Source organism: Geotrypetes seraphini, chromosome 3, assembly GCF_902459505.1.
Source record: "Geotrypetes seraphini chromosome 3, aGeoSer1.1, whole genome shotgun sequence".
NCBI classification, from domain to species: Eukaryota; Metazoa; Chordata; class Amphibia; order Gymnophiona; family Dermophiidae; genus Geotrypetes; species Geotrypetes seraphini.
In genome coordinates, this window is record NC_047086.1 from 227,947,143 (window position 1) to 227,964,764 (window position 17,622).

General features: G+C 46.5%; 1 protein-coding gene across 4 annotated transcripts in view; it reads right to left on the bottom strand.

The window, feature by feature from the left end:
* The window catches only part of DNAJC14 (DnaJ heat shock protein family (Hsp40) member C14), a 48,115-nt gene that overhangs the window by 7,508 nt on the left and 22,985 nt on the right, over positions 1–17,622 (bottom strand). For 3 of the 4 annotated variants that reach the window (XM_033937902.1, XM_033937904.1, XM_033937903.1), the window contains exon 3: positions 7,440–7,564. In XM_033937902.1, coding sequence (XP_033793793.1) covers positions 7,440–7,564 — 125 coding nt within the window. The remainder of the gene's footprint in view (positions 1–7,439; positions 7,565–17,622) is intronic. The other variant, XM_033937905.1, reaches the window with a different exon arrangement.

The window sequence follows — 17,622 nt, forward strand, 5'->3', positions numbered from 1 at the left end:
TAAAATTTCCACAGAAAATGCATTAATTTAAGGGAACCTGTGCACACTTATAGAAAACCCCTAAAGCAGAAAAAGTCAAAAAAAGATGCCAACACTTAACACAAAAATAACCTTTCTAAAAGTAGAAACATTTTGTTCATTCTTAGGTTTAGCTGGGCAAGTACAAAGATGAACCAATTTCACCATACACATCAAATCAACACTTCTAGGTCAGGGCTCCAATTTAGGCATTATCCCAGGACAAGTAGGCAGCATATTCTCACTGATGGGTGACGTCACCACGGAGGCCCGGTACGGACACTTCAAGAGCTTGAAAAAAGCTCCTGACACCCACATTGCGCATGCGCGAGGGCCTTCCCACCCGGAGGCGCACGGTCCCTCAATTCTTTAGTTTCTGCGAAGCTAAGAAGTCACGTTTTCAACGGCTGTTGAAAAATTTTTTCGCTGCCTTCCTGCTCTCGTGGTTTTGTGACTTTTTATTGTTTTTCTAAGTACATCTATTTAAAAAATAAAAAAAAAATAAAAAAAAAAAATCGAAACAAGAAAAACTTTCATTTTATTTTTTCTCTTCGTTGTGGGTTAGGTCTTATGGATCGCCATTTTCTTTTCTCCTCTCTACATGGTTCTTGTCCCGGGCTGGTTTTTCCTGTCCATTCTTCATCCACACGATTGTTTTGTGGGGAATTTGTCTTCACCGACATCCCCCTGTTATTTTAGCAATTTCGGGGCCCCGACCTTGTCAGTTTTTCTTCCCTTGCTTTTTTCATGTGCTTTCTCCAGAAGCTGTTTCCAGTCAACGATGCCATCCATCCGGCACCCAGCGTTTTTCCGACACCGATTTTCCAGCCACACCGTCAGTAATGTTTCTTCTTTTGGTAAGTTGGTTTTCTCCTTTGAGTTTCAGGTTATTGTAACAGCTTGGTTTACCAGTGAGTCAAGTCCTACTAACCTTTTTTTCAGTCCTCTCTCTGGCTCCGCTTCGATGTTGATGACTGTCTTCATATAGGCATGTTCATCTTGGAAGCGTGGAGCGACACCGATGGTGCTGATCATGAGACAACAGTACCAGTGTTCTTTGCTTTCTTCTATTCAGGCTACACCAGGGGTGCCCACACTTTTTGGGCTTGCGAGCTACTTTTTAAATGACCAAGTCACAATGATCTACCAACAATAAAATTTTAAAAAAACACAACGCACACTGTACGCATAGAAAATGTTAATCATCATTCCTATTCCAGGGTTTTCAAAGAGGTCAAAGCAGATGACTCTATGCACTATCACTTCAGTAACAACCATACAAAAATAGACAAATATACTCCCTCCCTTTTTACTAAACCACGTTAGCAGTTTTTAGTGCAGGGAGCTGCGCTGAATGCCCAGCGCTGCTCTCGACACTCCTAGGCTCCCTGCGCTAAAAACCTCTATTGCGGTTTAGTAAAAGGGGACCTTAGTGTAAAATATAGACAGCAGATATAAATTCTGACACATTTTGATCACAAAATTTAAAATAAAATCATTTTCCCTACCTTGTCTGGTGATTTCATGAGTCTCTGGTTGCACTTTCTTCTTCTGACTGTGCATACAATCTTTCTTCCCTTCTTTTAGCCTGTATGCTTCCTCTCCTCCAGACCTCATTCCTTCCCCCAACTTTTCCTTCCTCTTCCCTGCCCTTTCTTTCTCTCTGCCTCCCTTTCATTTTTTTCTGTTTCTCTTCTTTCCTTCTGTCCCCCTGCCTGCCCTTTATCTTTCTTTCTCCCTGCCCTCCCCCAAGTCACTGCCACTGCCATTGCCATCGGGGACTAGGACCCAAACGCCACCAATAACAGGCCCCAAGCTCTCCCTGCTTCGGCCAACCAGCATTCCTCTCCCCGACGTCAATTCTGCCATCGGGAAGAGGAAGGCTGATCAGCCCAAGATCGTGAGCGACCTATTAGGGGAAATGCTGCCGGGTCCTGCCTTCGCGGAAACAGAAAGTAGGCAGGACCCGGCAGGAAGAAGAACAAATGCTTGTCTCCCGCATTAGCCCATAGCGAACGCTTGCTTCAGGGCTCTCAACATGTGCGCGCCGGCTTCCCTTCTCCCCTCCCCCCCCGGACATAACTTCCGGTTTCGGAGGGAAGAGAAGAGAAGCCGGCACGCACACGTTAGAGCCCGGAGCATAAGTTCGCTACGGGCTGAAATCTCCAAGCCGGTTTTTTGTTCAGCAGCGGCAGATGACAGCTGGGCGGATCGCCCAGCTAAAAGGCCCTAGGGAGAAGAACACTGGAGAGGAAGGCTGATCGGCCCGTAGATCAGGACGGCAACACGAGTCTATCACAGAGCCCGGGATAGGCTCCGCGATCGACTCGCGTTGCCTTCCTGAGCTACTGGTCGATCGCGATCGACGCGTTGGGCACCCCTGGGCTACACCTATGGTACCGGTCATCGACCACAGGTACTGGTGTTCTTTTCTTCCTGCTCTGGAACGACTCCAATGGTACCGGTCATGGGCCCTGGGTGCCGGTGCTTTATTCTTTCTACTCTGGACTGACACCATGGGTACCGGTCATGAACTAACAGTACCGGTGTCTTTTTCCTCTCTGCTTAGCAATGACACCATGGGTACCGGTCATGGACCCACAGTACTGGTGTCTTTTTCTCTCTGCTTGAGAATGACACCATCGGTACTGGTCAGGGATCAACGGTACCGGTGTCTTTTTCTGTCTGCTCCAGGTTCAGTGTGCCTCGATATCTAGGGAGTGTTGCACCTTGGTACTGGCGTTATATCCCTTGGTACCGGTTTCTTCCTTTTCCACAGTGTTTTCTTCATGCCACAATTTTGGTTGGCCTCGGCATGTTTTCACTGTTCTTATCGGTGATGTCAACGTTTCTAATTGGTGTCGACCTCCCTGCTCGATGTCGACTTCTATATTGACATCATGTTAATGTCGTCATTTCTGATCGATGTCGCAGTCCATATCGACATTCAAGGGTCGACTTTGTCGACATTTTCTACTGTGATTCCAGTTATTTGGATTGTCAGCCCTATTGACTCCGTCTCTTCTAATGCTGGCCTGCCCGGTTGAGTTTTTTGTTTCCGGGGACATTTTCACTTGAGTCTTCTCTGCTTATGCCTTCTATCCCATGACCCCAGTTGTCGTTGCAGTTTCTGGTGTCAGTGTTGCTTCCAGCATGGGAAGGGTTTGCAGTCATCAAGCTGTATTTGGCCTTAGACATCGACTCCTTGCTGGTCTTGGTTCTGACTGGTTGAGACACTTGGGGTGTCTTTTGGAACTACGCAGAAGCACAAAGAGAAGAATCCAATGTAGTCTGCATTTTGTTTGTTTTAATAAACAACGCCTGCATCTTGTACATTATCTGCAGTTTGTTCATTGTTTTTTGGAACTACGCCCCATCTCTCTCTGAAGTGGTGGGTGTTTCTTCATCACATGTGCTTTTTCCCTTGAGTGGGCTTCACAAAACCTTCATACTTGTATGCCATTTCATTTTTTCCAGATCCATTAGGGAATTTTCTGTAAATACATTCCTTTGGGAGTTGACTTTTTACAGTCATTTCTTTTCCTATGGAATTTCTTCCTTGTACTTATCTCCTCAAGGGTGGTTTGCTTTCTTTCCTTGATCTCTATGGGGACTTTTTTGACACAGCCTATGAAGCAGCTACCAGATATCTTTGTTTCCCTCCTGATGGATTTCCTCCTCACGGCTAGTGTGTAGCCTCTGTCTTTCTGGGCAGAGTGGACATGACTAGGGACTAGTTATCCAACTGGGCTTACTAGATACCTCTACTGCCTGCAAGGTTTTTCTTTGGCATACTTTTGTGTACACATGCCATGTAGCCGCTTTTCAATTTCAGTATCTATTTTTGTAGATCTGTTTTTTTACGGTTCTGGTCTGCATCTGACTGTCTGTTCTTATCATTACTCATCAGCACAGGTTATTGAACGAGTCTGCTTTGGGGAGGTGTTTCTGGAGCTGTGCTGGAACATATTTCCTCTCCATTATGGACTTAGTGAGTTTTTCTGGCTGCATCTGTGTAGCAGTTTTCACTTTATCATATACTCCTATGAACCTAGCTTCTCCGAGTTCTTTGTGCGGATGCTTTATTCACTTAATCGTTTTCCCTATTCTCAATCTCTGGTTTCTTTTGAGAGTCTACATGGGATCTTAGGCTGTCCTTCATGTTTTTCTCCTGCTACTTCTCCTTGCAGGGTTTTCTTCATTTCTTCATTTACTGGCCTTTATCTTAATTGTCAAGGCCTCTGGAAGCTGGTGTTTTTTCTGGATCTCAGACCTCATGGCTCTGCTTCCTGATTTTCTGGGCAGCCGCTACAGGCTTCAATTATTAAGGCTTTCAAGCTGTGTTCATCCTCCTTCCCAATTTTGGGTTGGTTCTTTTCAGATTCAGGTGTCTACTTATGCTAGCCACATCTATTCGATTACACGGCCTTCTTGTTTTTTCCATTTTGGAACATCAGAGTTTTTACCCGGTTGTTTTTTTCCTTGAGAGATGGTTCAGCTGTTTTCTCACCCATCTCATTTTCTTTACCGTTTAATTTTCTGTACCCATTTTCTTTGGGGTACTTTTTCACTCCACTCTTCTGAGAGTGTTTCTTTTTCAGATTGTTTCAATCTTCCTCATGCTGTTTCTTTTGAGCAACAGGCATTCTCCGGTTTCTGTTATGCTATGGATCGGTCTACATTCTTGTACTCCTCAGTGATCTTTTGTTTTCCAGTGGTACCAGGCAAAGGCTTGTCTCTCCACGCATGTATATCTTGGATCTCCTCTAGTTTCTACGGAGGTCCCCTTTTTTACTTGTTACCTCCTTGCATGGTCTTCCTGCTTGCTGCATCTTTTTCATGCCTGGGGGATTTCTGTGACCATTCTTCAGTCTCGGGGTCTTTCGCCTGCCAGGTATCAGATCTTTCCTCATTTTTGTACTGATATTTTAGGACCTCATGATTTTCGTCATCTACTTTGTCCTCAAGTCCTCCTTCCTTGCACAGTTCATACAGGGATTTTACACTACATATAACTGAGCAAGGAGTCTAGGGTTCTCTCCTGTTATCTCAAGAGGCTCTGTTTTTGTGCCCTTGGGGGTGATTGGTCTTCTGCTCTTGCTGTTGAGAAGCTGAATTTCGTAGCAGACATTTCAGCAGAATTCTTTCTTCCTTTTACTCCAGGAATTTTCTTCGTCTGACAACTGTTATTTTTCTCCTGGATTAGGCGAGCATATTTTTCTATGCATTCCCCTCGCTTCTTCTCCTGTTGACCCTTTTTTTTCATCAGGCTCACAAGCGCTGTTGCTGCATGATGCCCAGTCAATATGGGTTCTCGATTCTTCGTCCACTCAAAATTTTTTTGAACCCTCTCTTTTTCTCATTTTCCTGCTCAGGTCTGTCCAACTCAGGAATCTTCCTTGGGTTTTTTATTCTTTGGGCTGCGTCTGTTTTATTTACATCTTTCTCAGCCTTTTTTTGTTGCCCTCTGCCAGGACACTAGCCACTTGCCTTTGTTGAAATCAAATGTGGTTTCATTTTTTTCCTGGTGTCTTTATCTGCCTGTTTCCACCTTCCTATCGGTGGTATTTTTTCTTTGTTGCTTCTAGTCTCAAGTCTATAGCTCTCAGACTTTTCATGCCATGCATTTTTTTTCCCTTGATCTCTCAAGGAGCACCTTCTTTTTGATTACTCCTCTGATCCCCAGGATCATGACAGATGTTTTTTCATGTCTGTAACCACATCTCATTCTTTTTTCTATCTGTTGAACTATTCCTGTGGTTCTTTACTGGTCGTTGATGCTTCCATTTGTAACATTGGCGTCAGCTCCAATTGAGTTTCTTTCCTGGGAAAAGTTTTTCCTTATGTCTCTCACCTCTTCCAGGGGGTAATGGTGAGTTTCATGCCCTGCTAGCAGCTTCATCCTTATCAGTCTTTCATCAAGTCAGGGTGATTCTGTGTTCAGGTCTACAGTATTTTCTACTGTTTTCTTTTCGCTCAGTCAGTTCTTCTGTCTGTATTGTTTTCCGCATCTCATTTTTCCTATGAGGAGCCGAGTTTTGTTTTTGTCTTTTACGCGGTTTTTTCTCCTCCTTGTTACTCAGGTCGGAGCCGCAGTGATTTTATCCAAACTTTTTCTTTTTGATTCACCTCTGTTTGGATATCCTATATTCACGAGAACGATCTTTTGGCTGATTTCTTTTCTCTAGTTCTCTTTTACTCTGACTGGCTGGGCATGGGGATCTCGTCTCCCAGTCCTTCAATTCCAGTTCTGGCAGCTTTTCTTGTTTTCCTTTTGGTTACATTACTGAGGAATTCTGTACAGCTGTCTCCTGGTCCTCAGTTCATTTCTCCACTTCTCCCTTTTGTCTTGTTTTTTTCTCCTGACGGGATGGGCACTTCAGCCATTGTTTTCAATTGTATTTTCTTTGGGCAACTCTCCCACCATCCCATCTTTGTTAGCTTGGAGGTTACCCATCAGTGAGAATATGCTGCCTACTTGTCCTGGGATAAATCACAGTTACTTACCATAACAGGTGTTATCCAGGGACAGCAGGCAGATATTCTCACAACCCACCCACCTCCCCGGGTTGGCTTCTTAGCTGGCTTATCTTAACCGAGGGACCGCGTGCCTCCGTCAAGCGAGAAGGCACTCGCGCATGCGCAGTGCGGGTGTCAGGAGCTTTTTTCAAGCTCTTAAAGTGTCCGTACCGGGACTCTGTGGCGACGTCACCCATCAGTGAGAATATCTGTCTGCTGTCCCTGGATAACACCTGTTACGGTAAGTAACTGTGCTTTACTTCAAGTGGCAACTGGACCCAAGCTCTGTTGGCTTTTAATACATATAAGCATTAAAGCACTATCATATACTCATTGTAAACTGGCAGTCAGCTATGCAGCATTAACAAGAGAGGATCAAGGAGGAAAAAGTAATTCAAATCTGCCTTTAGGCATTACCAATTTCTCAGTAACCCTCTCTGTGCCAGTAAAGAGGCAGCAGGCATATCTTATGCTTGCAAAGCACGAACCTACTGGTGCCAATTTCAAGAAATCAGGTGCACTGTTTGAAGATACACTGGCAGTTTCCTAGTTTCAATGACATGTTCTGCCTCTTCCCTCACCTCCAACTCTGCTCCGAGTAACAGGTGCATTCTAGAGAATTCTGCAGCTATGAGGCAAGCAAGGAGCTTTCCAAGACTGAAGCACACATTCAGGAGACAAGAAGTAAAAACAGAATCTGGCAGACACACTGAATGCACAGTCAGCATCTAGGACAACTTTTTGTCACTGAGGTTAGCAACTACATTTTTTTGTAAAAAAAAATTCCCCTCCATTAACACACTTATTTTGAGGTGAAAACTTAGTAATTTAGTTTGATATGCAGTAGATAGCAAACAGGCTGTTATAGAACTGAAAGGGTATAAGTTGCACCACTTCCCTACCCATCTTTGCAGACATACATTTCATACTCCTTCCGTTTTTCAGGACTGCTCACAATGTCCCAAGCTGACCTCAGTACTTTAAAAGCTTCTTCTGCATGTGGGTGTTGGTTCTTATCTGGATGAACCTGTCAAACAGACAACAGTAGTCAATCAGAAGCTGTACAGAAAAAGCAGCCTTTACACTGCCTAGGGCCATAACCTGCAATGCACGTACTAGCCTGCTGACATGGATTCGGTGCCAGATTTCTCCTATTACCTGGATATAGATCTGTAATTTGCAGTTATACAGTTCAGATTAGAGAATGACACGGGGACTGTTTACCACGGTAAACCGTGGTCACAGCAGTAAATCCGCAGGAATGGAGATATTTGCCACTGGTTTACCATAGGAATGGGGGACAAGACTTTTCACCACCCTGTGGGAACGGGTACAAGACCTTTTACCGCCCCATGGAAGTGGTTCCTGTGGTAAAAAAAATTGCGCCCATGTCAGACTCGGCATCTCCTCCCCAGCTCCTCTTGCGCCTATTTTACCTTCAGGAGCCAGCCATGCCATGATGAAGGTAGAAGGAGCCCACAACCAAAGCCTGAGACCAATGTGATTTGAAGAATAAAATTACCAGACAACAAAAAGTACAAAAAATTAATTTATTTATTCAGATTTGAAATATGTATCCTGCTAGAGCTGGTATTAGACATAACTGGGGATCACAAAGCCCAGGTTGTGCTTCTTTAGCTTCCAGCTGGCTTAGGGCTCTCTCTCTGACCAGGGGGCAGTTGCATTAGTTGCTCTCCCCTAACACTATTCTTGCCATGTGTGACTAAAGTATTCTGTTAGCTTGATTTTTCTATGTAGCACTCTGTAGTAATTTGGTTTGTTCAATTTTCATAATAGAGGAAGGGATAATTGTGAAAGAGAGGGGAGACAGGGATTTTGTTGATCCTTGCTCTTTATTATTTGTGTTTATAAAATAACAATTATACAGAATATTCTCTTTTTATACTTTAATAAAATAAAGTTCAGTATAAAATCATAACTATTCGAGGTTTGTGTGGATGGGATCTGATGGTTTGCAGGATGGGGACAGGGACTGACCTCGTGGGGACGGGGCAGGGACCGAGCTCGCGGGGACGGGGCGGAAACCATGATAAGATTTTTTTTTTCCCCATGTCATTCTCTAGTTCAAATATCATAGTGCTGTTAATAAAGCAAGAGAAATTATGTACTTACCCTGGTAAGCTCTTTTCCAGTAAATAGGCGAGACATTCTAGACAGATGAGATGGGTTATTTCCCCATAGCCACGTGCTGCTGCAGAAGGAATCCACTCTGGATTTTCACTCTGCCTCTGATATACTTCACTGGGTTCTCTAGCTCCACCTACGATTAGTACCCAAGCACTGAAAGCCACCCAATACACGTGAAGTAGAGGCACCTGTAACAACAGGCTTAAACAAACAGTTCTGCTCAAGAATTAACTCAACAGTAATGTTAACTGCCAACACAGGCTTCAAAGGAGCTCAAAAACTACTCCCCAATAAATTGAAACATATATACAAATTCTTCCCAGACTTGAAGGGCTGACAGGCATCCAAAAATCAACTTGGCGAAGCATAACATAGAAACATGATGGCAGCTAAAGGCCAAATGGCCCAACCAATCTGTTCTTACTGAAAACAGTAAGCAGGCACAGGAAGGTCAGGGTGCGAGTCTAGAAAGCAATGTTACTTACCGTAACAGTTGTTATCCAGGGACAGCAGGCAGCTATTCTCACTAGTGGGTGATGTCATCCGACAGAGCCCCGATACGGACGTCTCACAAGCATATTTTGCTTGAAGAAACTCAGAAGTTTCGAGATGCCCGCACCGCGCATGCGCCAGTGCCTTCCCGCCCGATGCTCCGGGCGTGTCTCCTCAGTTCAGGTAGCTAGCAGAGAAGCCAACCCAGGGGGGGTGGGACGTGAGAATAGCTGCCTGCTGTCCCTGGATAACAACTGTTACGGTAAGTAACATTGCTTTATCCCAGGACAAGCAGGCAGGTATTCTCACTAGTGGGTGACCTCCAAGCTAACCTCAATGGGATGGTGGGAGAGTTGGCAACTTAGGAGAATAAATTTTGTAACACTGTTTGGCCAAACTATCCATCCCGTCTGGAGAAAGTATCCAGACAATAATGAGAGGTGAATGTATGAACCGAGGACCAAGTGGCAGCCTTACAAATCTCCTCAATTGGTGTCGACCTGAGGAAGGCTACAGAGGCTGCTATTGCTCTGACCTTATAGGGAAGGGGTAATCCAGCCTGGGCATAGCAGAAAGAGATATAAGCCGCCATCCAATTGGAGATGGTACGCTTCGATACAGGTCGTCCCAACTTGTTTGGATCAAAGGAGATGAAAAGTTGAGGAGCAGTTCTGTGTGGTTTGGTGCGATCCAGGTAGAAAGCCAAAGCACGTTTACAGTCCAGAGTATGAAGAGCTGATTCTCCAGGATGAGAATGAGGATTTGGAAAAAACACTGGAAGCACAATAGATTGGTTGAGATGAAATTCAGAGACCACCTTAGGCAGGAATTTCGGATGAGTGCGAAGGACCACCTTGTCATGATGGAATACTGTGAAAGGTGGATCCGCCACTAAGGCCTGAAGCTCACTGACCCTGCGAGCAGATGTGAGGGCCACCAGAAAAACCACTTTCCAAGTGAGAAACTTTAGCGGAGCCTTTTTGAGAGGCTCAAAAGGAGGTTTCATAAGCTGCGAAAGGACAACATTGAGATCCCAAACCACTGGAGGAGGTTTGAGAGGAGGATTGACATGGAAAAGTCCTTTCATAAATCTGGAAACCACAGGATGAGCAGAGAGAGGTCTCCCTTGTAGAGGCTGATGGAAAGCCGCAATAGCACTCGGGTGGACTCGTATAGATGTCGACTTGAGACCAGACTGAGACAGGTGCAGAAGATAGTCTAATACAGAGGACAGGGAGGCTCGTTGAGGCTCCTTAGAATTGGAAACACACCAGGAAGAAAATCTAGTCCATTTCTGGGAGTAGCATTGCCGAGTAGCAGGCTTCCTGGAAGCCTCCAAGACATCCCTCACCGCCTGGGAAAACTGGTGAGGAGTTACGTTGAGAGGAACCAAGCTGTCAGGTGGAGAGACTGCAGGTTGGGATGAAGCAGTGATCCTTGAAGTTGAGTAAGTAGTGAAGGAAACACCGGAAGAAGGACCGGCTTCCTGCTGCTGAGTTGAAGTAGAAGGGAGAACCAAGGTTGTCTGGGCCACCGAGGAGCTATCAGAATCATGGTGGCATGGTCGGACTTCAGCTTGACCAGAGTCTTTTGAATGAGAGGAAATGGAGGAAACGCATACAGAAAGCGATTCCCCCAATCCAGCAGAAAGGCATCTGCCTCGAGGCGATGAGGAGTGTAGATCCTGGAGCAAAACTGAGGCAGTTTGAAGTTGTGGGGAGCCGCAAAGAGGTCTATCTGAGGCGTCCCCCACTGTGCAAAGATCTGATGAAGGGGGGTGGAATGGAGAGTCCATTCGTGAGGCTGGAGTAGACGACTCAAGTTGTCTGCCAAGACATTGTCCTTCCCCTGAATGTAGACAGCTTTGAGGAAGGCGTTGTGGTGAACCGCCCAATCCCAGACTCTGAGAGCTTCCTGGTTTCTGCTTTCAACTTCTTTACTCTCTTTTCCTTCCAGCGTCTGCGCTGTCTCTTCAATCCAGCATCTGCTCCTTCCATCCAGTGTCTGCCCTCTCCCCCTTTCATGTGGTACCTGTCTTCTTTCTTTGCCCATCTCCCCTTTCCATCCAGCCTGCGCCTCCTCTCCTTTTTACATGATTCATTCCAGCTTCACTGCTCTCTTGATTTTTCTCTCTTCAACACCAGATCTAGCATCTTTGTCCCTCTCTGCTTATTTCTCTGCTGACCCCCTTCCCATCATCAATCTCTCTACTTTCTCATTCCTGTCTCTCCCCTTCCCCTCCTCTAGTCTCCCTGCCAGCTATTTCCTTCCTTTTTTCCCTTCCCTCCTCCTCCTGCCCAGCAGTAACTCTTCCCTTCCTTCCCTCCTAGCAGCATCTCTCCTTCTCTCCAGGTCCAGTAGCAGCTGTCCCTTTTTTTCCCCTTGTCCAGCAGTTTCCCAGACTCCTTTCCCTCCTCCCCTCCCAGCAGCATCTCTCCTTTTCCCTCTCTCCAGGTCCAGTAACAGCTGTCCCTTTTTTTCCCTTGTCCAGCAGCTTCCCAGCCTCCAACAGTGGCTTTCTCTCCTCCCAGCAGCTCTCAGTACTTGCCAGCGCAGCGATTCATTAAGGCAGCCTTGGGTCCTTTGATGGGTCGTGCTGCAACTCAGCAAAAGCCCCAAGGCTGCCTTAGTGAATCGCTGTGCTGTTAAATACCGAGAGCTGCTGGGAGGGGAGAAAGCCACTGTCTGAGGCTCCCCATGATCTCACCGGCCCTGCACGAAGCGACAGGAAATTGTAGCTTGTCGATCTCGCCAGCCCTGCGTGGACTGGCAGGAATTTTCTGTGGACCGGCACCAGTCCACGGACCAGCGGTTGAAGAACACTGGTCTAGAATGTCTCACCTACCTACTGGAAAAGAGCTTACCAGGGGTTAAGTATATAATCTTTTTCCAGTACAATAGGTGAGACATTCTAGACAGATGGGACATACAAAAGTAGTCCCCCCCCCAAAAAAAAAAAAAAGGGTGAGTTTGCTGCACTTACCCTCAAGGACCCTAAGGACCCAAAGGACCCAAAAGCTGAGTTCTGTCTTGCCACCACATCCACTCTATAGAACTTGCCAAATATGTGAAGAGAAGGCCACGTTACCACCCAGCAAATTACCTCAGGGAAGACAGATCTAGCTTTGACCCAAGAAGAAGACACATTCCCAATAGAATGCACCTTAATGAAACAGGGGACCGTTTCCCTGAAAGAATATAGGCTGACAAAATGGCCCTCCTACAGATCCATCTGGAAATTGTGGCCTTGGAAGTGGGAGTGCCCCACTTAACTGAATGAGTTAGCACAAACAAATGGTCAAAGAGATGAAACTTGTTAGTGACCTCCAGATAATGCAGAAGAACTCTGCGCACATCCAGTTTCTTCAACAGGCGATTCTGTGTCCTGGCAGGCAAACACACTTCCTGATTAACATGGAAAGCCGAAACCACCTTCAGCAGGAAGGAACCGTCTGAAGGGAAACCCCAGTCTCCGAAATATGGAGAAAGGGTCTCTGTAAGACAGTGGTCTCAAACTCGCGGCCCGCCAGGTACTATTTTGAGGCCCTCAGTATGTTTATCATAATCACGAAAGTAAAATGAAACAGTTTCTTGACCATATGTCTCTTTAGCTATAAATTACATTATTAAGACTTAATAAACTAGAAAGAGTTTTACCTCATGCAAAATTGTCTTTTTTAAAATAAGACATTAACTATTTTTTTTCTGAGGCCCTTCAAGTACCTACAAATCCAAAATGTGGCCCTGCAAAGGGTTTGAGTTTGAGACCACTGCTGTAAGACAAAGCCTGTAGTTCCGACACATGACGCGCTAAAGTAATGGCAACCAGAAAAACAGTCTTGGACATCAAAGTCCAAGAGGGAAGCATGTCAAAGAGGCTCAAAAGGAGCCTTGGTGAGGTTAGTCAAATTAGGGTCCCAGGAAGGAAAAGGATGCTTAACTGGTGATCTAACACGAAGATCCTCCTTCAGAAATCTAGCGACATCAGGATATGATGCCAATGAAGACTGATGCTCCTGGGATCTAAAACAAGAGAGCCCAGCCACTTGGAGCCGAAGAGAAGCCACAGTGAGGCCTTTATCCAAACCAGCCTAAAGAAAGGCAAGAATCAGCGCGAGTAGAGCTGATTAAGGGACTACCTAGTCTTGGGACACACTTGTTGGAAGGCCTTCCACAGCTTAGCGTAAGCTAACACCATGGATGACTTCTTAGACTTCAGAAGAGTATCAACAACCATAGCAGAATAATCATTGTGCTCTAAGGCTGCATGCTCAAGAGTCATGCCATAAGAGCAAAGTAACCTGGATCCTCCATGGAGACTGGACCCTGTGTGAGTAGGTCCAGATGGGCACTCAGCCAAAGACTGGGCCCCTGTGTAGATGCATCAGATCTGCGTACTACGGTCTGCGAGGCCAATCTGGAGCTACCAGAATGACGCAGCCCGGATAAGCCATGATCTGTCGAATGACCTGGCCGATCATCAGCTAAGGGGGAAAGACATACAGGAGAATCTCCTGAGGCCACAGCTGCACCAGCGTGATGAGCCCCTCGCTTCCGGGCTTGGATCTTCAACTGAAGAAGTGATCTGCTTTCTTGTTTCTTGTCGTGGCCATGGGGCCGATCCAAGCACCCCACTATAGCTTGGAATGCCTCTGTGGCCAGGGCCTACTCACCCAGATCCAGAGTCTGTCTGCTGAGGAAGTCTGCTTGAACATTGTCTACTCCTGCCATATGAGCTGCCATCAGCGCTAGATGATGATGTTCCGCCCAAAGAAAAAGAAGACGGGCCTCCTGAGCCATAAGAGTGCTCTTGGTCCTCCCTGGTGATTGACGTAAGCTACTGAAGTTGCATTCTCAGAGAAGACCTTAACTGCTTGACCCTCCAGAGTCTTCATCAATCTCAGAGCCAGCCAAATGGCTCTGAGCTCCAACCAGTTGATTTGACCATTTTTGTTGCGAACAGGACAATGATAGCAATAGGCAATCCAGCTCCGAAGGCTGGTATCTGTCATCACCAGGATCCAAGAAGCAATGTATAGGTACGCTCCTGCGGAGCGATTATGGGAGAAGCCACCAGTCCATGCTTGCTAAGGCTTCCAGCGCCCAGCGATAGAGCAAACCATGCTGAAGAGGACGCTGCGCGCTCTCACCCACAAAACCACATTCAGTGTGGCAACCAAGGATCCTAGAACTTGAAGATAATCCCATGCCAAAGGAGCCGGCTGCTCCAGAAGGGAAGAAATCTGGGCACACAGCTTCTGCCTGCGGGTTTCTGGTAGAGATACAGCCCGTCACCATGTCAAAGAGAACTTCCAGATATTCTAGGGACTGCATGGGCGTCAGGTGTCTTTCTGAAGTTGACAATCCAGCCCAGGTCCTCCAGCACCTGGAGCATCTGCTCCACCATATGCAGTCCCTTGGCCAATGAGGGAGCTCTGATCAGCCAGTCATCCAAGTAAGGATGAACCTGGAGACCCATCTTTCGCAGGTAAACCGCCACTACCAAAATCACTTTGGTGAAGGTCTGGGGCGCTGTCATCAGCCCAAAAGGCAGGACAGAGAATTGATAATGCTGTTCCAGAACTCAAAACCGCAAATATTTGCAGTGGGCCGGAAAAATGTGAATATGCAAGTATGCCTCCATGAGATCCAGAGAGGAAATAAAACTCTCCTGGGGCCACTGATGCAATGACCGAATGCACAGTCTCCATGTGAAAGCAGGGAACCTTCAGAGCAGCATTCACATTTTGAAGATCCAGAATAGGCCTCCAATCTTCTGAGCCTTTCTTTAGCACGACAAAGGTTAGAGTATCCATCTAAGCCCAAGAATTTGGGCGGCACCGGCTCTATAGTTTGAATATCCAGCAAGCGCTGAATGGTGGCTAGAACCTTGAGTGCTTTGTCCGGGCAAACTGTAGGAGAGTCCACAAACCAATCTGTCAGTGGCCGGGCAAATTCCAGCTTGTAGCCCAACCGAATAATGTCCAAGACCCACTGGTTGGATGTAATGCACATCCAGGCAGGAAGAAATACTGAGAGCCAGCTCACTATCTGAAGAGAGGCATCCCTTAGCCTGGCATCATTGTACCTTTCTGGTAGAGGGTGCAGAACAGAAGGTGGAAGGCTGGGAACGTTTGTAGCCCATATATCATTGTTGGGAGCCCTGGGAAAATCTCTGTGATGTGGCACTCGCATACGGTTGGGATCACTGTGAACCATGAAAATTAGAACAATAAGCGCCCCTGTAGGGCCTGGGTCTGCTATCCAGCAAAGTCATCGAGTGACAGTCCGTCATAGAATCCATGAGGTCATCCAGACCTTTGCCAAACAATAACTACCCCTTAAAAGGCAGCCTAGCTAAAGTAGCCTTGGGAGTGGAATCACCAGCCCACTGTCTGATCCAAAGCATTCTGCAGGCAGAGATGGAGTACACAGACACCTTGGCCAAAACTTGCATGAGGTCATACAATGCATCAGCCATATAATCTGTCCCAGCCATCAGAAGTTGAGGAGGGGGATCCACCGCCTTACTCTTCAGTATGCACAGTCGAGAGACAAGCGCATGCAATAAAAGACATCACCAAAGCAGCCTTGATACCTTGAGAAGCTGCATCAAAAAGTTTCCCTGAGGACCACATCCACACAGTGGTCTTGCATATCCTTTAACACTACACCACCCTCACTGGGGAGAGAGGTGCGCCAGAGAATCCACCATGGGCTGACCCAAAACCTGCTGACACTCCTGTGGCCAGAGAATACAAGCATGACACAGTAGCAATTTTCAGAGCACCCTCCACAGAGTCAAACTGCTCAGAGCCCAGAACGCTCATATCAGGGTGCCAGGGAAAGGCAGCAGACTGTGAGTGCATACTACAAAGCCAAGAAGAAGGGGATGGAATCGGCTGAGTGACTAAATTCAATTCCTGCAAAGACTCAGAAATAAGGTCCTGCAAATCTGCAAAATTAAACAAGCATAGGGCTGTAAGATCATCCGCAGGATCCAAGAAACCAGAGGGATTCGCATATCCAGCACACAGCCCCTGATCTCCCCCTCGGGAAGCGCTGTACCTGCAAACAAGAGATAAGAAAGGGAAGCATCTGCACCTGGGTCCCTAGATCAGGTAGCACAAAAGCCGCAGCAGAGTGAGGTGAGGATGCACCCAAAAGGCACACCACCATTAAGAGGTGCTGCGGAGATGGATTGGGTCTGATCAGAGGGAGAAACTTGTTCTGAAACTCGGACCACAAAAATTTCATAAATTTAAAAAAAGCATCCAGCTCCTGAGGCATAGAGTCACCCTTAGATGACTTAAATTTGCGTTTCTTAGGCTGCGGAGGACCCGCAGCCTGGCTAACGGAATCACCAGCTGCGCCAAGCCCCAAAAGTAACGAAGGCTGCCCTGCTGGGCTAGCTGAGTGTTTGGTTGACTACTTCAGCAGAGGAAAAGCTAAGCTGGATGCCGCTGGGGCTCCCCCTTTCCCCCGCTGTACGTAGCACAAGGACGCTCTAAAAGTGCTAAATTTGCACAATCCTTGCAAGAATCCACATGAGTAGAGCCCAAAGACTCCATCCCAGCAGATTTCTAGGTAAAACTTGCAGTTTTGAAGAAGCAGGGAGCTTTAAGGAAAAAAAAAAAATTCACTTAAAAACAAAGATGGCCCTGTTGGAATCACAGTATTTTTCACACTTCCCAAACTCTAAAAATGGCTATTTTAGGATTTTTCAGGAGGGAGAAAACAGGGGAACATTAAGAAACACTCAAAACCCCACTTTTCCAACCTCCTCTGATTTCTCACACAGGCTGTTAGCCTGTGTACTCACTGTGACCTGACAGAGGATGTGTGCTGCAGTTTGCCTCAGCTCTCTCATAGTAGCTGAATGAGAAAGCAGTTACTTACCGTAACAGGCGTTATCCAGGGACAGTAGTCAGATATTCTCATATGTGGGTGATGTCATCCACGGAGCCCAGCCTCGCAAGCAGACTTGCTTATAAAATTTTAAGAAAATTTTCAACTACCACACCGCGCATGTGCCTTCCTGCCTGATGTAGGGCACGCGTCTCCTCAGTTCAGATAGCTAGCTAAGAAGCCAACCAGGGGAGGTGGGTGGGTTGTGAGATTATCTGCCTGCTGTCCCTGGATAACACCTGTTACGGTAAGTAACTGTGCTTTATCCCAGGACAAGCCGGCAGCATATTCTCAGATGTAGGTGACCTCTAGGCTACCCAGAAATGGATGGTGGGAGTGTTGGCAATTTAGGAGAATAAATTTTTAAAAAACTGCCTGGCCAAAATGGCCATCCCGTATGGAAAAAGAATCCAGACAATAATGAGAGGTGAAGGTATGAACCGAGGAGCAAGTGGCAGCTTTGCAGATTTTCTCAATAGGAGTAGATCTAAGGAAAGCTACTGATACCGCCATGGCTCTGACTTTATGGGCTGTGAC